The 23,633-nt window shown below is 41.1% G+C and overlaps 2 protein-coding genes across 6 annotated transcripts in view; both read left to right on the forward strand.

The window, feature by feature from the left end:
- Positions 1–5,785: 5,785 nt before the first annotated feature.
- CZH5orf63 (chromosome Z C5orf63 homolog) lies at positions 5,786–15,665 on the forward strand. Of its 4 annotated transcripts, none has more exons than XM_054653402.2 (5): positions 5,786–5,874; positions 8,365–8,489; positions 11,151–11,271; positions 13,992–14,048; positions 14,845–15,665. In XM_054653402.2, exons 3-5 carry the CDS (start codon positions 11,152–11,154, stop codon positions 15,022–15,024), a joined length of 357 nt encoding a protein of 118 aa, XP_054509377.2. In that variant the 5' UTR covers positions 5,786–5,874; positions 8,365–8,489; position 11,151; the 3' UTR covers positions 15,025–15,665. The 4 variants fall into 4 exon arrangements, with proteins under 4 accessions (XP_054509377.2, XP_077027616.1, XP_077027617.1 ...); XM_077171501.1 differs by lacking the exon at positions 5,786–5,874 and adding an exon at positions 6,046–6,160; XM_077171502.1 differs by lacking the exon at positions 5,786–5,874 and adding an exon at positions 6,132–6,152.
- A 4,777-nt stretch (positions 15,666–20,442) lies between these two features.
- Positions 20,443–23,633, forward strand: part of MARCHF3 (membrane associated ring-CH-type finger 3) — a 63,205-nt gene continuing 60,014 nt past the window's right edge. For both annotated transcript variants that reach the window (XM_054653400.2, XM_077171669.1), the window contains exons 1-2: positions 20,443–20,576; positions 21,868–22,017. The gene's annotated coding sequence lies outside the window, so the exon portion shown is untranslated. The remainder of the gene's footprint in view (positions 20,577–21,867; positions 22,018–23,633) is intronic.

Consider the following 23,633-nt stretch of genomic DNA (forward strand, 5'->3'; position numbering starts at 1 on the left):
GCTGCTGTTATAATTAGCAAAACACAAAACACTTAGCAAAAAATGTCCATGGCATTAAAGGGAATGGGTTATAACAGATTATGCTGCTAGTCAGTCAATTATTTACTAGATAGCAAATGGGGAAGCAGCAGAAAGAAACAAAATATCCCTGAAAAAAAAATTTAAAAAGTTCACGTGAACAGAACTTTTGTGCCATGTGCTGATGTTAATCAGATAGCTAAGTTTAAAATAATTGTAATTTCAAATGTAAAGACGCTGCTTTTTTATTCAGGTGGACTTCAAAATACAGGGTTTTAACACTTTAACACTTCTTGTTAGCATTTTAGCAAAGGGGCAGAATATGACTCGTGTTTCTCTGTAAAGTAAATTAGGAATAACAATTAGGAATAACAGCAAAAATCAACTTTTGCATGATACTTCACATTAATTTTGAAAGAAGTGTTAAGAGTGTAAGGTATTAGAATAAGATCCATTTCCTTTAAAAACTCATATTATGTGAGAGAAAATAAATAATACCCCACATTTTATATTAGTTAGTAGTTCATTACTTACCACCATTGCAAAGCACATCATTAGCCTGAAAAAGTTCTTCACTAGAAGAAAATAGCAGAGCCTCACACTCAGTCTTTTCCCTCATTTTCTTTCAAACTGCAAATGTTTTTTCAAGTGATGAAACCTGTAGGATATTACACGGAGAAGCTCTTTTTGCCTTGAGGGACAAAGCACAGGAAGATATTTTTAGGAGGAAGGTATGAATTTGTAGGAGTAAAATGAAATTTCTGCTGCTCACTTTGTAATGCCGAACAAACGCCGTTTGCTCACGTGTCCCTTATGGGCAGCCAAAGGGATGGTGAGCATGTGATGGGAGAATTTTGGTCAGCAAAGGAACTGCTACAACCCTCACGTAATTTACATGGCCCAAAATTATACCCATTAGTTCACTGTCCTGTTATTCTTCAACTGTATAATCTCAGAGATGAGGGGGGAGTAGGGCATTGGCTGACACCATCTACCAGAGCAGCCTTGACTTGCTTTAAAATAAGTGTTTATCCCAGATCCCATAAAAACTTCCATCTTCTCCCTCAAATACTCTCCACTGAGGTGGAATTTGTGCACAGTAAATTTCACTATTAAAAAAGCTGCTAAACACAGCTTGGTCTTAGCACTCAGAGCAAACATACCACAAATTACTTTCTGTGCTGCATGCAAAAGAATGGCCTGACCTAAGGCTTTTTAAAAGGAAGAGAAAGAACAGCATTGATTTCCAATAGGCTCTGCTTGAGCCTGGAACTCACTGCTCTCTTGGTGCTCAGTAAATTAATTTTTGGTTACCATGTGTCACCATGGCAATGGTCCAATAGAGAACATGAGATACAAAAATAAACTCAAAATGCTGCTCAAATTGCTGTTACACAGTGTGTCAATTAATGTGTTTAGTTTATTTAGTATTTATTTAGTAATTTATAAATTTATTATATATAAATTTAGTAACTTAGTAATTTAGTGTTTAGTTTATTTGGTATTTATTTAGTACTGTTTAGTGCTCAGATGATCCTTGGGCTACCAGACAGTGAAAAGTTCATGGGCAGGCAGTCCCCTGCCTTCTGCAGGTCATTTAGGCAAATGAAAATGCTTCTCCACTGGCATTCATCATTTAAGGAACACATTATGGGTTTTTTTTAAGCATATTCCTCAAGGTCCTTTTCCTCAGGCTAAGATCTCTAAAAGCTGTTCTTTTACAGCAAAAAAAAAAATTCTCTCATATTAGAATCAAATTCTCTAATACGTTTCTCTGGTGTTCCTCTGCTCCTTATTGAAGTTACTGAATATGTGATGCTGTGATTATTTTTTTGATTTGTCACATTTTCCGTGCTCAAGTTATTTGAGCATTAAGAATTTCGCTTTTCACAAAGTCATTCCTTCCCCCAGGCAGCCTCTTCCAATGCTTGATAATCCTTTCAGTGAAGATGTTTTTTTTAAACTTCATGTCCTGAGCCTGCCCTGGCCCAGCCTGAGGCCGTTCCCTCTGCTCCTGTCCCTGGTCCCTGGGAGCACAGCCCGGCCCCCCCGGCAGTGCCCTCCTGGCAGGAGCCGTGCAGAGCCACAAGGGCCCCCTGAGCCTCCTTTGCTCCAGGCTGAGCCCCTGCCCAGCTCCCTCAGCCTCTCCTGGGGCTCCATTCCCTTCCCAGCTCCGTTCCCTTCCCTGGACACGCTGCAGCCCCTCGAGGTCCTCGTTGGAGTGAGGTGCTCAAAGCTGACCCCAGGATTTGAGGTGTGGAATGGCTTTAAGGTGAAAAAGGGTACATTTAGCCCAGTTATTAGGAACAAATGTTTCCCTGGCAGGGTGGGCAGGCCCTGGCACAGGGTGCCCAGAGCAGCTGGGGCTGCCCCTGCATCCCTGGCACTGCCCAAGGCCAGGCTGGACACTGGGACACTGGGAGGTGTCCCTGACATGGCAGGGGTGGCACTGGATGGGATTTAAGTTCCCTTCCAACCCAAACCATCCTATGATTCTGTGATTCTAACTCAAAATAACATAGAGAAATAGAATAGAAATCTGGAGGAGAACCAAACTGAATGCAACCCATCAGAGCAGAAGTTCTTTTTAGTTTGGATTGTGAAACCATGTCCACACTTTATTTAAGAGATATAAAGAAAAAATAAAAAGGAAGACTTGTGCATCATAGCATGGTACCTGTGCAGCAAACTTAACCATTGAGTCCTAACTGCCCTTGAAATTTAAAGATGTCCTTTGTGCCATAATGAAAAATGGAGTGGAGTTGCACTTCTTTCAGATGTCAGAACACATTTTTAAATACCAAACTTTACAGCAATCCATCTCATTCCTAAGCACAGTGTTAGTGAGACATGCTCTAAGTAATAATTCTTTCTGCATCTATCACTATGAAGATTAAGAAGATTCATCTCATAAATACTGGATTAAAACCAAAGCTAATTTTGTGCTGAGATATCTACAGTGGTGTAAAAAAACCTGCCAAAGCAAAACTGGTTAATTGCAAAGCAGATGTTTGTAGCCTAAAAAACCTTTTAAAAACAAATAAAATTCTTTTTTCCATCTTTTTTCAACCTTTTTTTTTCTTACTTATCTCCTGTATTATAAACAATCTGATCTGAGGGTGAAACCAGTCTATATACCTGAGTGCACAACAATAAACATATCTGGCAGTGTAAGAAAATTCTGATTTGGCAGAACCAGTCAGTGGTTTGGTTAATTGACCTGTGTTAGGCAACAGAATGACAATCCTGCTGAAACTAGGAAAGGAACACAGCCAGATCACTTCTTGCCTTCAGCAGCAATTTTGTTTAAATAAACTGACCCGTTTTGGGAGCTCTGTCCTCCAGGTTCCTCTGGGAATTTTAGACACATGTCCCACAGAAGGATAGACTTGCTTTGGGAGCAAGAGGGATAAAATTAATCTGAGACCTGAGATGTCAAGAGCATGCTGGTCTCTGTATTTAAACCTGCTTTCCAACCTGCCTCTGCCCTCTGTCTGCATGTCCTCCCACCCTTTCTGAGAAAGTAAAATCCAGGTGAGAGCCAGCTCAGCATTTCCCTTGTGTGAGGCTTGTCAGGTCTGTCCTGTAGCAGTGCCAAACACCAAAGCCTGACACTGGATTTTATGATGCTGGGAAACAAAAAAACAAAACAAAACAAAACAAAACAAAAAAAAAATCCAAACCAAACCAAAACCAAACCAAACCAAACCAAAACAAACAAAAAAACACCAAAAAAAACCCCACCAAAAACCAAAAACCAATAACAAAATAAAACAAAAGAGCAGCCAGTGTCAGCTTGCCAGCATTCCATCTCTGTTCAGCAGCAGGGATTAAGAGAGTGTCTGAAAAGGAGTCACCAAGATCCCGAGCTGACTCTCCCTCCTGTTAATTTAAATGCTGGTTAATTACACGTGTCACACCAGCAGGGTAGGATTACACCCCTGGAGAGCCTTTCCCCTGAGTGCTGTTGTGTTTCTCAAAGCACAGATGAAGAGGAGAAGCTGACTTTAGCCTCTACCCTAAAGATTTGTCTCCTACTCTAGGCCTAGGGACTGCTAGCTACTGTGAGAGCCTAAACGAGGGATGTGGGACTCCATGGGGCTCTCCAAAATGCAGTTTATTCCATCCAAGAGGTTACAGCAGCCCAGGGTGGTGGGTGACAGAGCTGTGCCCACAGCTGTCAGCTGCAGCTGCAGGCAGGCCTGGAGACCCTTTGGTTTGGTTACAATGCATTATAGACTTTTCTTTAGCTTAGCATCTTAATACAGTAGAACCAATCTCTATACCTTAACTATTATCTATAGCCTATCATAACTACTGTAATTACCATATTCATGTTACTGTTCTCCAATCACTAAAAGTTAGTACATTACAGTTTAAGCTAGAAGTTTTTCAGTTTTCTTGCAGTGGAAAATTCTGAGACCTTTTTTCTACTTGCAGCTTTGCTGCCTTGTTTACCTGTGCTATCTTTCTGCTTGGTAAAAACATCTTGTTTGAGGGGGGTTTATCCTCTGCTCTAAGCCATAAAAACCCCTTCTAACTCACACACCCTTTGCCTCCTTGGTTAGCCAGTAAGACTGGCTCAGCAATTCTTTTCTTCCGTATCAAAACTTGCTTCCATCTCTATTCCTTCATCAGACTCTACATTTAAAAATCTTTCTGCCATGCATACATATCTGTGAGACTTTCTTGTCAAACTTTCATCCTTCCCAACAAGCTACTATGGCAAAACCAAACTCCTGACAGAAATACACTATGTATTTACAGTATGTAAACATGAGCCTGCAGCTTTAGCTGCCCAGCAGTGGACACTTGCTATTTTTTACTTAAAACTTTTTTGGGGAAAGGAAAATGAACACATCTGATGACTGAAACACCTCAAATGGAGCATCAAGGGCATCCTCCTAGCACCTGCCTTGGAGATATTTATATGCACTAATGAGATCCCATCTCAGTCACCTCTAGACTAAACAGGCCCAGCTCTTTACCTGTGTTTCTATTATTACTATTACGTTATTATTATTTCTATTGCATTGCTATTATTGCTTTTGCATTACTGTTGCGAAAAACGCGTATTTTATGATTGGATTTTTCACAAATATTAAAATGAATATTACGTGTGTTATGTTAGAAAGTTATGCTGTGTTAATTTTCTTAAGTAGTGTGTTAAACATAGTTTTAGGTTATAACATAAGGTTGAAATAGAAACTATGTTATGTAAGATACCTTTAAAAAAAAAAAAAAAGAAAGGACTCACACCGAGCTAGCAGGACACCTAAATCTTTCAGAAAAAGAGAATTTATTGCTCTCTTAGCGAGTTCTTCCCGCCTCGCTGAGCCCTGAAGACGCCGTCAGGAATAAGAGGAAGAAGTTGACACTGCCCAGACAGAATCCCGTGTTTGAATGGAATTTATGCATCACGTATGAGGTGTACGAATATGCAACAGGCTGTTGCTTTTAAGGGTTAATCCTCTGTTAACGTGGGTCCTTTTTCGGCTTTATGTTGCCCCGAAAGAGGTACCCGGACGTCCGTAACTCTTTGGGCTTTTTGTCTCGTATTGTCCTAAATACTAATTATCCAAATTTTAATTACTCTAAACATATTACCATTTTTATAACCATCTTATCACTATTAAACTTCTAAAATTCTAAAACCAAGCGCTTTGCCCCTTTTCCACCCTCCTATCCCCCCATTCCTATTACTTATTCGCATTTTACTTTCTCTTGCGGGCCTCCTCGGCCGCTCCCTTTGTGCCCCGGGAGCGCTTCCCGGGCCGGAGCCGCTTCCTTCCCGTGGCGCGGCCGCGTCACAGCCGGCGCTGCCGCCCCGCCCGCGGCCCGGCCGAGCTCCCGCAGGTGCGTGCGGGGCCGCCTTGGCTTCTCGGGCCTTGGCTTCTCGGGCCTTGGCTTCTCGGGCCTTGTTCCCTCGGGATGCGGGTGCCCCGGGATGCGGGTGCCCCGGGATGCGGCTCCCCGGGATGCGGCTCCCCCGGGATGCGGGTGCCCCGGGATGCGGCTCCCCCGGGATGCGGCTCCCCCGGGATGCGGGTGCCCCGGGATGCGGCTCCCCCGGGATGCGGTGCCCCGGGATGCGGTGCTCCGGCTCCGTGTCGCCGCGGAGGGTCCGGGCACAGGTTTGCGGGTATCGGCATCACCTGGCGGGCCGGCTCCTTGCGGGGCAGAGAGGGAGGAGGGCTCTGGATACACTGTACCCTGTTGGGCTCGCCGGGGGGCCCGGGGGGACTCGCTCAGAAGTTTCCAAATGGAAATGTTTAAAAGTCTTATTATGTTATATGTCTATAATGAATATAATGCCTACATATACATAATGAATATAATACCTACATATACATATACATATGCAGATTATATATACACACACAGAGATATATATATGTATGTATATTTGTGTATATATATATGTATATGTATATGTATATATGTGTATATATATGTGTGTATATATACATATATTTATATGTATATCTACATATATTTATATATATACATATATATTTATATAAATATAAAAATATATACTTATATATTTTTATATATTTTATATATATATACACATATATATACATATATTGATGTATATGTGTATATATATATGTATGTATGCAAATGTATATATGTGTATATATATACATCTATGTGTCTATGTATATGTAGATATGTATACATATATGTCTATGTATACAAATATGTATCTATGTATATGTAGATATATGTACATATATATGTGTATATATACATATATTTATGTATATGTATGTATATATATGTGTATATATACCCATATATATACACATACATATATCTGTGTATGTGTATATGTATATATATATATATATATATATATATATATGTGCGTGTGTATGTAGGCATTATATACATTATAGATATATAACATAATAAAGAGTTTTAAACATTTCTATTTGGAAACTTCGGAGCAAAACCGCCCAAGCCCTGCCAGATTGTATATATACATACATAAATATACATATGCATATACATATATATACACACACATATATATACCTATATATAAATTATAATTTATTTTGTAATTTTTATACTTTTTTATATCTATAATATATTTTCTGATTTGTTTTTCCCATATACACACACAAAAATATGTATCATATATCTATGTATTGTTATATATATAGGCACACAAATGTGTATCTTATATGTAAACATGATAATATATTTCATATTATTTTTATGTTAATATATGTGTATATTTGTATATACACATACATTAACATAAATCTGTATACATATATATAAATCTGTATACATATATATACTCATGAAAATATTTGTATATTTGTATGAATATATACATATGTATAGGTATATATATGTGTGTATATATGTGTATACTTAAATATATATATAATATATATATTTATATTTTATATGTATGTATGTGTATATATGTGTATACTTAAAACATACAAGCTGTACATATAAATAAAATATATACATATCAATATATTGATATGTATCAATATAATATACAGTATCATTATATATATAATTAATATACAATATCATTATGTACATATTATATGTAATATACAGTAGCATTAATATAATTATTCATACAATACACCAAAGCAATATTAATTGTGCATTAATGACATATTAATATTACCTTAATATGACCTACATAAATATTAATATGTATTATATCAGCAATATCCTATATTTTAATGTTATTGCTATGTTTGTTAATATGATAACATTATAGGCTGTGTAGCATGTAAGATATTAATATAATTTCATGAGATACATGGTTATATATAAAATATTGTGTGCTGTGTTCTATAATGTATATGATGCATATCTTATCCTCTATTATGCTATTTTTACTGTTAACTTTTAAGCTCCATTAGAAACTTTACATTATGGTAGTAGTGTGGTTTTCTGTGCAAGTTCTGCACAGTATTCAGAACAGGCCATTACAGCAACCTGTTGGGTGCAGTTTAAATTATCTGGGATTTGAAGTGTGGCCCTGGACCAGGTTCTAGGATGCACTCCCATGGCCTCATCCCTCTAATCTGGAGGGGTTACTGAGCAAAATGTGTTGACAAATGTGACACTTCCATCTTTTCTGTGATGGAATGCAGTGTATTTCTGTGGCATTTCCCCCGGGTTACTGTAGGAGAAAATGCATGGAAACATGCACTGGTTGATGCATAACATCACCCCACAGACATAGCTGGTATTGCTGATGGTATCTTTGAATTTCGAGCTGCTGCAAGAACCTGATTCTCCCTGAGGGACTCCTAGAGTCATGAGCACGTGCAGAAAAGATTTTCTTGTGTTTTGCAGGCCTCCTCTGAATGTCTGGTGGGGTAAGAGCTGCGTGGGGATCTCCACAGCTGCAGGGTTTGCTGTCTCCACTCACCTGGGCTCCCTGGTCTGTGTCACCTGTTTTCCTCTTCAGCATCTCGTTGGTAGGTAATCAAATGCAGACTGCCAGAAAATTTAGTTTCCTTGATGGCCATAGCTGGTTTTGAATGAGGGACAGCAGGAGATAGGTGTTTAAATTGCCATCAGCATGCATCCTGATATTTGCACCTACTTTATCCCCACCATTCTCTTTCAGCTGTTACTTAAAAGGTAAATACTTCAAGGAAAATAAATCCATGCTTGCCTTTCCTTGATTGATGCTGAGATTAAGTTTATACAGATGCTTACCTCATCTAAATAATGGATGGTTTTAGTGTCACAACTTAGTTTTCCTGCAGATGAGGATTTATTGGGTGATGCAAATTCTGTTAATGGGAATTGAGTCCAACTTGGCTTTGCAAAATAGAGCATGGGCCAAGCCCAGACTCAAAAGAATAATTTGTTAAATTTGTAGCATTGTGGTTTAGGGGAGGGTAAATTCGCAAGTTTGCAAGCATCCTTCTTTGTATTTATGTGTTCATTTTTTCCCTCAAGCAAATCTTTATAATTGGGGGTAGTCTAGAGAGAAATCCAGAATAATGATATGGGAAGTTTTGTGCGTTTTAGTGTCTTTGGCAGGACTCTGGTTTTTTCAGGTTATTTGTAAAAACAGCCAGTCAGACTCCTGTTAGCCCTGGAAACAGCAGATTCTTCTGGTCAGTGAAGATTTGCTGCTAGATTCTGAAAGTAGAATTTCTTGTAATTACATAAAATTGATGAAGAAGTTAAGGCACTACTGGCTGATTTTTTTTTTTTTTTTTTTTTTTTTTTTTTTCTTTGTGGGGCCTCAAAGTTTAGGTACTGAAACTGTTTTATTCATTCCTCTTCAGCTGCTGTTTTGGTAGTTGTTGTTCTCAGGACAGCAGAGTATGGAGGGATCAGGAGGGGAACTCTGGACTGAACTGGAGCTGCTATATGCACATATATGTGTGGAAGGGAAAATGTGATCTATGGAAATCTGTGCTTTTTTCATTCTACTATCAAAAAAAAAATAAAATTTGAGAACATCTTCCTCATTTGGAAGGCTTGCTAGGCTGGGAACAAAAGTGTTCTTAAAAAACTTGTCAGCAAGCAGACCCTTTTTTTTTCCTCCATTTTTTATCTTGCATGTGAACAGGCCAACATGCTGTGAACACTTCATGCCAAAACTGCATCCATTGTGGTCTTCCATTTGCTGTGGGTTTAAAAATTTTCCACGTCCGACTGAGGCTCTTCCTGCCCTCCAGATCTGCCTTTTTCCAAAAGGTTCCAAGCTTGCCCACACATGTAACATTCAAAATCCCAGGCAGTTCTGTTTCCACCTTGCTAAGTGAAACAAGTGCAGTAGCTGCCAAGGACTGTGACCTTTGGCAGTGTGTGCTGTGCCAGTCACTGCTCAGTGACAGGAATTTTACTGCTCTGCCCCTTGCAGCTGACTCTTACTAATAGCTGCTGTCTTTTGGCTGTGCAGCAAGATTGGTGGAGCAGTGCCCTGTCACCCATTTGATTTTTTTCTTGTGGTTGTGGCTTAGAAATAGATCATTTAAAGTTTAGAGTCCACTGCAGTGCTCTTCCTTAGTGGTTATTCTGCATAACCTTTCCTCTTAGAAAAAAGCTTCGTGATATTGGTACTGAGATATCCAGTGAAGCAGAAGAGCACTGGGTTCTGTTTGATTAAACATCCCAAACTGTGCCCAGAAGCTGCAATGAGATCCTCCTCACTCTTTAGCTGCTAGAAATTGTGACATCACGTTGTGTGTTTAGCTTTAGATAATAGAAGCTACAAGTAAGTCAGGCCTGAAACTGAGCAGAAGCAGTTTGGCTTTGGGTAAAAGGGATTCAGTTTGGTTTTCCCAGTGTAAATTCTGACATCAGGTGTCATGGCTGCTGATAATGACCATGCAGACTCCCTTTGGCTTCCTTCTTTGTCCCTCAGTCTTGTAGAGGTCACATTAAGGCAAAATTTTGGAGGAAGCAGTGTTTTTATCAATGACATTATGAACAGGTGACTTCAAGACTCCAGCGTGGCGCCCTTCAATAACACTTAACTTACTCAGATTTTCTCAAAGGAATTACAAACCCATCAATTAATTTGCTATTGCAGGAAGGACTTGGGGCAGTATGAATGCTTTTAATATTACCAAGTTAAATCATCTTGGCTACAGCTTTTTTTACTCACTGCAGAACGCATTGTATTAATATTCTGATTAGGCACAGATTAGTTTTTTTGATGGAATAATTCGGGTAAGTAGACTATGTCAAACGCTGCAGCAAGATTACAGAGGTTCAAAGCACAGCACTTTGCATTTTTAAATATGTAATTCCAGCTGGCATCTGTGGAGCTGGAACAGCATAGTGCATTTATGTCAGCATTTGTGTTGGGGAATTTAAAAGAGGCATTTCAACAAGGAAACGTAGGTGTTTTGTTGTTCTTTTCTTCTTTTTTTTTTAATGGAACTGCTGCTTTTTGAGTTGCACAACGTTTCTGGCCTGCCACATAGTAAACCCACCTCCCTGATGAATGTGTTGATAGTGTGAGGATAAAAACCCTGGGTTGAATGTTTTGGCTGTGTGTGATTTAGAGCCGCCATGGAAGCGTCGCGTTTATCCTGACATTAAATTTCATGAGCTATAACTTGGAACAACTCAGAGGGGTTTTTTGTTTTTTTTTTTACTGCCTGAAACAGGATGATGGTGCTCTGTTTCCTGAGCAGAGCCCTGCCACAAGCCAGGCACTCACCCAGCCCACTGGGGAGACAACTCTGCTCAGCCAGCACGGATAAACCAACCTTGACTTTATTCACCAAGGTAAGAGCTGTTCACACAATAAAGCTGGGCAGGACTGTGTGTTTGTCAGCTCTGAAACACAGGAATTGCAGGTTAGATGGCTTGTCCTTGCCCTTTATTTTCCCCCATTCAGAGTGGTGTTTGGCGTTTTACCCAGTGGGTTTCTGCACACCAGGCTTTGCTGCACAGTCCCGCTCTCATTGTAAGAATTAGCAATCAACAATTAGCAATCAACAAATATTTCAGGGCAGTTTTGCCTCTGTGACTCTGTGGTTCATTTACCAGCTGAAGATTTGGCCCAGCTGCCAGAGTTTCACCCTGAAAATGGAGAGCAGAGATGAAATGTTACACACAATCTGCCAACCACAAGCATCAGCAGTCAAAGCAGGCTCTTCAAAGTGCTCATGTTTAATTTCAGCACCACCTGTGAGACTGTAAAATGTATCCAATTAGTGCTGGGAGCACGTGAGGGAAAAGTAGATTTTTCTTTTACCCTCTTTTTTGCTTTGTTGGCAGCAGAAAAAAATGGGTGTAGAATTCCTAGGCATATTTAGAAAACAGATGAGATGAGCAGGAAGGGTCATTTGTGGACTGTCACATTTCATGAATTGTTTTCAATTATTACCTGCATAGTTCTGCACTTTTATAAAGGATGGCACAGGATGGGTTATGCTGAATTTATGTGGTTGTTGCAGCTTTTAAGAGGAGAATAACTACAAATGCAAAGCACTGAGAGTGCTGACATCAGTGTGGTGGTTTTAGATATGATTAAAATATTTTCCTCCTCCTGCACAGTGTTTTTTCATTCCATCTGTAACCATACAGGAGTGTGGAAACTGTGTGACAAATGAATAGGTTAAAAATAATAGGTCAGCATCCATTTAATAATCAGAACTATACTTTAAAGTTGCAGCTTTCTCTCCCCGTGCCCAGTTAGCCTCAACTAATTCATAATTCAAATGGGGTAAGGTAGGGAATAATGCTCTTACCTTTGGGTTAAAAATTGGAAAAAATTTCTCTTTTTAAAATTAAAATGTGTCTTAAAACTCCTAACTAGTAAGGAAGGCACTGTGTGAAATCAAATTTTCTAGTAGCAGATTTCCAGCATTTCCCTGAAATGGCCTTTTGTTGAAGGTGTTTTTTAACTCTAAATGTTTGCTGTTAACTTCAAATGTTCACTGGCAATTGCAAAGAAAAGTGCAGTCTATTAAAAAAATCTAATCTACACTGTTATCTTATGCTGAATGATCCCTTGTTTGCCTCCTTCTTATTTTTAATAAGGAGAAAAGAGGAGGAGAAAGCAGAAGGGGAGTTATGACTTCTGGATCAAACTGATAGAAGCTATCAAATGGGTTTCCCTTTGTAGTCCCCTTTTCTGACCACCCCAGCAACATTTGCTTATATAAATCTACTGCTACAAAAGATTTCGCTGTTTGTTAAAATAATTCACTTCTGATTTTAAGCCAATACCACCGAGTGCTTAAGCTTGCCATGAGAATGAAACTATATTTTTTCCTAAAAAAAAAAAAAAAAGTTTAGCCATCTTTACCAAAAGCATTTATGCGCCCGGTATGTTGGGAAGCTCTCCACAGGCCTAGAGGAACCAAGTGTGTCCTGGTTTAACTGGGTGGAGCTTTTTGGGGGTTTTTTTTGTGTGTTGCAAAACTGGTGTGCAGGGTTCTGGGTCAATTCCTTTCAGTCACCAGTGTCTGTCAAACCAAAAGCAACCAGGACTATGAGGAGCACAGGACACTTCAGTGTCCTGCATGGGTTTTCGGAGCACAAGGACTTGTCCATGTGGGAAAGGCAATTTAGGTTGGATCTAAATAAAAGCAGAGTGTTTAATCCGAAGTAATTCACATCACTGGAAAATTCACGTTACAGGAAATAAAAAGTAGCTGTTTTGCAAGCTAACTTCACATTTAAACAAGCTCAAGGAAGACTTTTCAGAGGGAGAATGAGAAGAAGATCTTTTCCAGCTGCGGGAGGTGTTTTGGGGCAGAGGGACAGAGCAGTCATGTTCACCTCCATGTACTTTGCCATGTGAATTTTGTGGGCCAAATTCTGCTGTTGCAAACATTGGAGCAGCATGCTTTCATATGAATTAATTCTTCAGTTACAGCCTTGGTGTCAGCAGAACTCAGATGGGGGAGTTTTCAGAAATGTGAGGGGTTTTTTTTGACCTGATCAGGGGTTAAGACACTGAAGGTGTTTGCCATTTCTCCTTTCTGGAGGTTACTTTCCTTCCAGCTCTGCTGTTTGGAGGATCCTGCTTAATTTCTTGCAGTCAAAGCCACCCAGTCTTAAATTGCCTGCTTTTCCCATTTGAGCTGAGCCATGTTTCTTGATCTGAGACAGGCTGGAAGTTACTTGTGTGGCTTTCTCATTCCTGTTTTAGCAGCAGTGGTACCTGCAGCTGTGCTCATTTGCTGCTGAAAATACTTTCAGATCATTCCCTTGGATCTGATTTAGAAAACTGTAAAATTTGCCCCATGAGAAATGCAATAGGAAATGTAAAATGATTATACCCAGTAGCTGGATAGTTTGTTGGGGTTTTTTTTTTCATCCATACTGCACTGATAAGTAAAGTTTTAGAAAGCCCCTAAGGCAGGGAGCTTGGTGCAGGGAAGGGAACCTGAATTTACAGTAATGAATGTAATGTCTGTATGTGTTATTTCACAGTACAAACAACTTCTGTGTTTTACTGCACGCTTTAAGGTACTCTGAATGTTTTCATTTAGAAACCATGCCCTCTGTGTGATGAAGCGAAAGAAGTTCTTGAGCCATATAAGAGAAGGGTAATGTATGGAAATTCTGTATATGTTTTCTATATGGAAAGAACAGTTAATCAGGATTCATTCTTTGTAAAAAGAAAATTGCTTGGATTTATTTGCATCTGTTATTCTTTCATGGATGACCTCTTCAAGACAATTTCAGCACTGATTTACATAAAACTCATTATCCAAAAGCATTTTGTGATAATGCTACTCAAATAAGTATTGGCAAACTAAGCCAATATAAACCATATTACAGGAGTTCTTGAAAATACTCCTTTTGCAAATACTGTTGCCTTGTCTGAAGGAAGAGTTTGGAACTTTCATGAGCCAGGATGTAATTTGGGAAAGATGTAACTAAGTGGGGTTGTGAATATTTGAACTATGTGGCTGCAATTTTCGCCGTTTTCCAACCAGTTTTTGATGTCTCTGTTGAAGGATGAAACTTTCAATGGAAGCACTGAGGGCTGTCGCACTCTGCTGCCTGTTTTGTTCCCGGCTGTGTGTTTGTTGAGGTTGCTGCCCACAGGAGAGTGGAACAGGAATACTCTGGGCTAGGGAGGCAGCCCCTTGTGGGGAGGCAGCCAAGGGTTGTGGCTACGTATATTTTGTACCCAAAAAAAACCAGGCCGCAACACAAAGAAAAGGCCGCAACACAAAGAAAAGGCCGCAACACAAAGAAAAGGCCGCAACACAAAGAATAAACCCGCAAGCTTCAGGAAAACAGCCCTGCCCTTCTGAGGAAAGCACTGAGCAGAAGACAAGCAGGTTTTGTTTTACAGTGTCCACTGGGAACTGACATATCTCTTCTCTGCCACAGTTCATTCTGCAGGAGGTGGACATCACCCTTCCAGAGAATGCGGCCTGGTACGATAAATACAAGTATGACATACCTGTTTTTCACTTAAATGGGAAGTTCCTGATGAAGCACCGAGTCGACATTCCGAAGTTTGAGGACCGGCTTCGGAAGCTGGAGCTGCAAAATGAGGGAAACCAGTGAAGAAAATGCAGCTGCTCTGAGGCAGGCCTCAAAGGTGAAAAGAACTTTGTGGAAAAAAAAACCAAAAAACCAAAACCAAAAACAACCCATATTCATTATCTGGCCTTAAATTTCTTAGGACGTACGAGTGTGAAAAGCTTGAGTGGCTTGTGTTCTGTTTTGTACTAATCACCAAGCCCAGCTGCACCAGGAGCCACCTTTTCTGTGCTGTTCATTTGCTGCTCTCCTGGGCTGGTGTTTTTTCTCTGAGAGAATAAAAGCTGCTCCACAGCACAAACTCTGTCTGTGTGGGGTTGGCATGGCCAGGTTGGGGTAGTGGGCGGTGGCACAGGGGTGTTTTTTCTGAGAAGCTGCTGGAAGCTTCCCCTGTGTCCAGCTGAGCCAGCCAGCTCCAGGATGGATCCTCTGGCCACATCTGAGACCATCAGTGGTGAGGAGGAAGAAGGAGAGAATGCTTAATAAAAAGACCACAAACCCTGTTCTCCATCTCCCTGAACCACTGAGGGGAAGGAGGAAGAGAAAATTGGGAGAGAAGTTAAGCCTTGGTAGAAGGGAAGGGTGGGATAAAGGAATTTTAAAGATTTAGTTTCCTTTGTCTTTATCCTGCTGTGGTTTGATTGGTAATAAACTAATTTCACTAAGTCTCTTCTCTCTGTGTTCTCATCTCAACCCAGGAACCTTTTTATTGTATTTTCCCTCCTCTGCCCAGCTGGTGATGGGGGGGACTTCTGGTGGGTGTGTGGCATCCAGCCAGGATCAGTGTTCAAAAGATGATTAGCACACGTAGATGGAGATTAGACTGTAGATGTGTTGGAGAATTCCTTGAAGAAGTCCAGGAGCCTACCCTAAATGATAATTCAAAATAGAAAATAGGGCATTTAAGTTAAAAGGGCACTTGATTAAGGACCACACACTCTCGCTGGAATTGTATCTGTAAAACGATCATCACAATTTGATACAGTTATTGCTAACACCTCACACTGAATTGTTTATTTTTCACGTTTCAGTTCTGTCTGCCACGCAGCTGCAAATCCATTTATCCTGTGGCAAGAAAGCCATTTTTTCAAGGATTGCTGCAGTTACATTAGTTACATAGGCAATGCGGGCCTGTGAAGGAGACAGAATGCCCAAGTTAAACATGTTTTCAGGACATAGAGAATGACAGATTCAGGAAAAGACAACCATTTTAGGTTAAATAATCTGTAACAGGCTGCAGAAAGTTGCTGGTATTTTTGATGTACTTAATAGATTCTTTAACACAGAAACTAATCCCCACCTGCTGCATTTTCGTTCTTATCGTGGTGATATTCAGTCTTTTCTTCTCACTAGGAATTTAAGCAGGTTCACTTGACAGATGTGTCTTCACAGAGGGAAGGATCCAGATGCAATGCCTGGCTGGAACAGCAAATTGAAATACAGCAGGATTCAAGAAAGACTTCAAGAAAGAAAGAAAGAAAGAAAAAATTCAGAAAGATTCAAGAAAGTTTTGGAGTATGGTTTAATAAGAAGTCAGCTGATCTGCTGTGGTGAAAATGGGCTTCATGGCCTCATCCTGCAGTGTCTTTAGCATTTGACAGATAATTTGCAGTCTAGTTTTGATGTATTCCCCAAGGTGAAAAATTTCTGGGGAGGTGGGAGTAAGAAATTAAAACTTTCCTCCAGTTTAGCAGCTTCAGTCCACTCAGGCTGGGGTCTGAAACTATCCAAGGTTTCCCAGGAGGGAGACCTATGCCATTTTTATAGCACAGAACTTGAGGTAAGTTCAGCCAGATCATGGATCCACAGAGTTTTTCATCACCATTAGCAGAAGAACAGGGCTCTAGAGACAAAACACTTCTATACTTTCTGCAGTTCATGATGCTACAGTCAAAATTCTGACTGTTCCGTGGGAAATAAAAGATATTTTCATTTGTTAAATAAAAGATTTGAATTATCTCTGTATCAGCAAGTGCCACTTGCCTTTCTTCTATGGTTTGAGATGGTTTCAGAGGGCCCAGGTTTTTTCCTTACTGAGGTTTTTGTGATAAGAGAACTGCATAGAGCACTTGTCAACCATAGCTCAAATGCTCTTCTAAAATGCAACAGAATTATCTCGAAGATAGGGACAACAGAATTCATGTGGACTCACCCCACTTCCCAAAATACGTAACTGACAGAGACTGGCAGAGCTCTCAGAGATCTTTTTGCCTTTGTTTTATTCTAGTAAGATCTGTTTCGGGAAGGAAAAAAAGAAAAGAGGAAGTTAAAACCAAACTTCTTAATCATTTTAGAGTTGATGAATCCCTTGTTTTTTTTGTCAGACTGTGGAGAGTTTCCTCTGTAGGCACTACCAGATACTTTTTCCCCCATTTATTTTGTAAAGTGAATGATACCAGGATTTCCATAATACCTTTTGTTCATTGCATAGCTTTTATGAGTGAAATTGAGCTTTTCCATTAGGGCTGTGCTGCCAAAAACCTTCCAGTGGCTTTACTGCTCTGCACTTTTAAGAGAGTGGGAACCCTCTTTTCATCAGCTTGGACACAGGGACAGGAGGTGGGAATGTGTCAATATGGAGTGTTGGTGGGACAGCCTCACCTTCATTTTCCAAAAGCAAGAAAGGATGCATCCTACATAAATTTGAGGGGGTTTTTTTCCCCCTTCTTCTTGAATGTAAAAAAATGGAGCTGTGTCCCAGCACATGCATCTCTCTAATCAAATGTGTTGAAGTATAACACAGGTATTAAAAGGAGAAGGTATTTGCCCCTGCTGAATATATATTTATGGAGCAATGTGCAACTTTGTGAAAACTGGCAATTTACTCTTTTGGCAGTGAGTATTGGCAGGAATGCAAAACCTTGTAATGTACTATCTCTGTAGTAAAAGGAGAATGAATACAAGATGGATTTATTTTCTATTTCTGGACAATGTCAGGAGCACACAGCACACAGACAATGTCCCATCTTCCAGTAACTATAAAAAGCCAAACACCCACTGGGCTTACTTTCTTCTATGTTCTGCTTCTCTGACCGTTTCTTTGTGTCTTTAAATTGTACACAAGACATGGAAGAAAATGTCTCATTTTCTTTTAGGCACAGCACTGCAGGTACAGTGTCTTCCTGTCCAAAGTGCCCTGTGGTACATAATCTCATATTCAGCTGTAGTCACATGGCCATCTGGGTTAACTACACGTGGAAGTAAGCAAAGCCCAGTGTGCAAGTGTTTACAACATCTTTTTTACTTTTTTCTTTTTTCTTTTTATTTTTCTTTTTTCTTTTTTCTTGTTTCTTGTTTCTTTTTTTCCTTTTTCTTTTTTTTTCTTCTTTTTTCTTGTTTCTTTTTTCTTTGTTTCTTTTTTCTTTTTTTTTTTCCTTCTTCTTTTTTTCTTTTTGTTTTTTAATTTCAGTGGCAATATCACTTTCCAGGCAGTCTTGCTTTACAGTCTACCAATAACATCCCTCTTCTTTTCCATCGTGCCCTGCTGGCAAGAAGGCTCCATCCCATTCCTGTGAAACTGCTTTGCCTTGTAGACCCAAACCTGAGTTTTTTTGAAAGTCATGACTGGAACTGTGAGAACAGAACAGTTTCCAGTTAGGGAACTCCATCTGAATGATAGCTTGAGCTGCTTTGGCAAAAAAAAAAAAAAAAAAAAAAATCACGGTAAGAACAACAAATTATTTATTTGTTATAAATAAATAAATATATATTTTTTTTTCTCTGTCCTCTATCCTCACCACTTGTAGCATTTGAGATCAAATTCTGGTTCTTGGTCTGGATCTTCCAGAGATAAATGACATATGAACATTCCAAGGGTAAAATGAGCTCCTGCAGGAGAAAAATCCTCTTTCCTTGTCCATGGAATGAGCTTCAGGGACTGAGGGCACTCCAGACCTTCCTAATTTTCCCTCAGTGTTGCCTTCTGGGGCACATATGGTTGACTACAAGGATAAAAACTAAACCCCTGCCAGTCATACACAAATCTCACTGAAATGAGACACTCCCTGCATCCACTCCCTTCTCCTGGGGAGAAGGCAAAAGATGTGGATTGTGTGATGTGGATTGCTGGAGCGCCCCTAGACACGAGGTCAGGGTGTGCAAAATTCAGGGTTTTACCCTGCCACATAAAGAAATGAGACTTAGACCATGTAATCTTCAGTCAGTCTCTTTTTCCCTTCTTTTCTCCCCTTCCTGAGTCCTTCCCAGGAATATTTAACCCAGGGACCGATACAAGGTGATACAGCTGGGTTTTTGTCTTGAGGGTTTTGGTGCTGCATTTTTTTGTTCAGTTGGTTTTGGTTTTTTGTGGGTTTTTTGTTTGTTTGTTTGGCAGGTTTGTTTGTTTGAGTTTTTTGGTTTTGTTTTGGGTTTTTGGTTTTTTTTGTTGGGTTTTTAATGCTTGGCTTTGTTGTTTTGGTTTTGGTTTTTGTTTTGTTTTGAATTGGGTTGGGCTTCTTTCTTCAGTATGACATTCCCTGAACATTCCCTGGAGATCAGCTCCCAGAAAGGTGGCACCTTCCTCTCCATCCAGCGTAGAAAAGCACGCTGAATCAAACCACCAGACCACACACGGGTCTGATTTGTACACCAGGCACCAGTTCAAGCTTCTCCTCCAGCAGGTGAGACATCCATTGCTCCAGGATCTCCGAGGTGCCAGGAGCTGAAGCTGCAGATCCGTTTGCAAGGGTTGGATCCAAGCAACCTCACTGATGTCCCCACTGTACTGAACACCTAAATTTCTACTAAATTTACCTTTCCTGCTAAGATGGGCTGAGTGACTTGGGCGTGCCAGTCTCTCCCTTTTTATTTTAACACACACACAAGTGTCACCTGTGTGCTGTTTCCATCTCCACCTAGAGGTGCTCCTGTGTTGCTTGGTGAACATGCAGGTGCAAATATCGGTGGGCATTTTTTTGGGAAAGCCAAGCAAGGGCAGCTCCTCCCTGCCCCTGTGATTTGCCTTCTGGTGAAATTTTAGTGCTGCTTTAACAGCTGCCTTCGGGGGAACGCAGCAATTTCATGAAATACCATCCCAGTCCTTTCATTTCCAAACAAAGCAAGCGTGACAGAGGCAGTGGGATGGAGAACTGCGGCTGGGCAAGGAAAAACATTAGCCTGGGGGGTTTGTCTTTGGAACTTGGGGCCGCACCGTTTTTTGGATGCTGCTCCAACTGAGTCTCAGCAAACTCTCGGAGCTTTCAGCACCGAGGCAGCTCCGGGAAAGCTCCTTGTGGACACGGGGCTCTTGTGAGGTTTTTAACAAAAAAAAAAAAAAAAAAAAAAAGAAGACAAGACAACGATGAAATTCCTTGATTCCTCGCGCTGTTCCAGGCTGGCACGGAGCTGTCGCTACCCGGGCGCTCCTTTGTGTCGCTGCTGCTCCGCGGGTACCGCCAGGGGAGGAGGAGGAGGAGGAGGAGGAGGAGGAGGAGGAGGAGGAGGAGAAGAAGGAGGGGTTGATGGAGAGAGGTCCTGTGGCGACAGCCGAGCCGGAGGCTGCTGCTCCTGGCTCTCTCCCGCGCGGGTCTCCATCCCTGCTTTTGGAAGGAGAGCTGAGGGTCCGGGAGGAGGAGGAGGTGAGTGCGACGCGGGAAGGAAAATCCGCGGTCCTCGCGTTTTCTGTGCGGCGGTAAATCGCTGCTTTTTTTCCTTCTTCTTGTTGTTGTTGTTGTTCTTCCTCTTCCTAATATTATTGTCATCGTCATCAGCGTTCCCCAGCGGTTCAGCTGGGGTTTGGGGTTTAACTCTTCCATTAAGGAAAAGGAGGGAAATCCATGTGGAGAGTGATAATGCCCAGCGTGGAGCGATCTGGCTGGAGGCTCTTTCAGGCAGAATTACCTTCGGGAACTCCGGGGAGGAAAGAAATGCAGTTTCTGTCTGTTCCAGAGGCTGTGACAAACTGTAGCCATTTCTGGGATTCAGACTAGGAATTATAAATCCTTCTTCCTTTTTATTTTTATTTTTTTTTAAATTCCTTTTCCCTTTTAATTGCCGGGTCTCATAGGGCTCTTTGCAGATATAAGGGGTTATGAAACTCCCCAGTAATGTACCTGCCCATGCCAGAGGAGTTTAACTTTCAACGCAATTCAAAGCGAAGTTTAAATTTCAAAGCAATTGTTTGAACTTAAAATTTAACCCTGTGTTGCCCGCTCTGGGTCTGCTGGTGGTGCACGCAGGGTGTTTACCGAGCAGTGTCTCAACTTTGGACTGTGCAGGGCATCCCCGAGCCATCAAACCAGTGAAAGCAGAGCATGTAAGTTAATTAATTTGCCTATTAGAGATCACTCGTTTTGGCAAGGATGCTTACGGGCCACCCAAGGTCCCTTGGAATAAACAAGGAAAACTCGCTGAGGAATGACTCATGTCCGTGGGCTTCGGACCCAGTGCAGGGTGCTGGAAATGTGCTTTGCCAAGTGGAACTCTGTGGGTAACCCTCCCTCAGCCCCCCTGGCTTGTTAAGGGTAGTGGGATGAGGTTTTTAACAAAAAAAGGACAAGAATGGCCTTGGTGAGTTGGTGTCAGACAAAAAAAACTTGCGGGCTTGTGGCTTGCTTTAAATACATTTGCTAATTGCACGTGTGCTCCCTGGGGTTTCGCATGCCATTGATCTTTAATTAATTGCTAATGGCTGAGCCTGCTGCTGTTTGTGCGGCTGATGAGGCAAAATGCAGCCTGTCCTTCTGCAGTAATTATTTATTTGTGGTGGCATCTCGGGGCGCGCAGCGTCTGCCCTCAAACTTCCAGGTGTGGGGTGCCCGAGTGTGAGGCACCAGACTCACCTGGGAGCACACAGGGCAGCTGGATGACGGATTTCCCACTCAAAAGGGACTTCTTCTGATACATTTTCTGACCTCTTGCTTGTCACAGGCTGCACAGGATCTCACGGATAAATTCGGCATCGTGCCCGCGGCTTCTGTGAGGTCTCCACTTGCCCCTATGGACAGGCTCCATCCGTGGCAGGGCTCCGAGCATGTCTGAGCCACTGCCTGGGGGCCCGTAGGCTTGAGCTCGGAAAGGGTGAGTGATATCTTCCATTTAAAATGGCTGTAATTGGGCTGAGAGCCGTTTTGATCTGTCAAAATATGTGGTTTTGCAAATAATGCCTGTTAAAACACATCAGGGTAGCTGTGGCTGTTGTGGCGCTTGTGTTGGCAGAGCCACTTTCTCCTTGAATTTGTATTTATTATCTTTCTCTGCAGCAGATGCTGAGAGATGTGTGTAGTTTCTGTAGTAGCAGAAACTTCACCCATATTTGAAAACACACCTAGCTAGCATGTTCTTTGCATCTTGATACAAATTTTAGGGGGGCCTGGTTTCTGAATGATGCTCTGAACGGATTCATCCTCAGACCACCATTGCCCAGATAACAATATTACCCTCAAGATAACTCCAGCTAGTTGGATCAGGCCCAGAAGAGCCCCTGTGGGCACCCTTCCCTTAAAATAAAACAGGTTATAGAGCAATGAAAAGTACCTGTGAGCATCACAGAAGTGGTCACGGCAGATTTCCGCTGCCAGGAGGGTGTCCTGCTTTCCTTATGGAACCTGGCAGGAGGAAATTCTGCTGCTGCTGCTGCTGCTGCTTGAAAACCACAGTCTGAAAGGGAGGGAAATTCCTTGTGACACGGTGCAGGAAGGCTCGTCACGAAATCAGATTGCTGGAAACCACCAAAGTGATAATGCGGACACCTGTCAAGGGGTTCCTGCACTGCTCCTGTGCCATCCTGGCTGTGCCAGCCCCCTTGGTGATGTGCTGAAGATAATTTTCAGTGTCCTTGCTGTGGTGCACCCCTCCACACAGCCAAGAATCCCACATCTCTCTTTCTGGTGGTTACTGAACCTGTTTTCAGAGCAATACAAAGCAACGGGGAGGGGAAAGAGAGTATCTGGCATCTCTCTCACTTTGCTCTCATTTAAGCTTCGTGCAAGGCAATGTAGACCAGAATTAATTTACTAATCCTAATTATACTTGTCTTGGAGATATTGATGATATTTTCAATTTCAAATTTATGCATCTGCAGCTTCATATTTTTTTTTTCCTCCACTGCAGCAACAAAGCCAGGAAAGCTCTTAAACACATGCCTATTTTAAGCCTGCCAGCAGTCCCTTTGACTTAATTTAGCTGAGTGGCCCAGGGCAATTGTTTGATATAAAATTCTCTCTTTCCTGATGGCAGTCGAAATTGTTGTGCTTTTTTTTCATGGTTTTGAGGGAAGAGGAGAAGGGAAGAAGTTGTTTATTCCTGAAGCCTTGCACAACTTGGCCAAGATCTTCTGGGTAAACCCTCAAAATGGGGATCCTTGCGTGTTAAAAATTCTGGTGTCTTGGTACCTGCTTTCACCCTGAAAAAAACCTTTGGGTTTTGTGTGACACTCATTCCAGACAGGAATTTAGAAGGCCTTTTTCATTCCCACAACAATTATTAATTATATATTATATATTATATATATTTATATTATATATTAATTAATATAATTATATTAATATAATTAATATAGCACTTATAACAATATATTATATATTAAAATATATAACATATAAATTATATATTTTATTAATTATAATAAAACTACTGCTAGATCTGCCTCAGACATGTCTGTTTCTAACCTGGAGTGTGTCCATGCCTTGGCACTT

This window comes from Agelaius phoeniceus, chromosome Z (assembly GCF_051311805.1).
Source record: "Agelaius phoeniceus isolate bAgePho1 chromosome Z, bAgePho1.hap1, whole genome shotgun sequence".
Taxonomy (NCBI): Eukaryota; Metazoa; Chordata; class Aves; order Passeriformes; family Icteridae; genus Agelaius; species Agelaius phoeniceus.

Excerpts from the sequence above, each read along its gene's own strand:
- CZH5orf63 (XM_054653402.2), top strand. The coding sequence starts at position 11,152 with ATGATGGTGCTCTGTTTCCTGAGCAGAGCCCTGCCACAAGCCAGGCAC. Across the intron at positions 11,272-13,991 it reads CCTTGACTTTATTCACCAAG|AAACCATGCCCTCTGTGTGA; the intron begins GTAAGAGCTGTT and ends GTTTTCATTTAG. Across the intron at positions 14,049-14,844 it reads TTGAGCCATATAAGAGAAGG|TTCATTCTGCAGGAGGTGGA; the intron begins GTAATGTATGGA and ends TCTCTGCCACAG.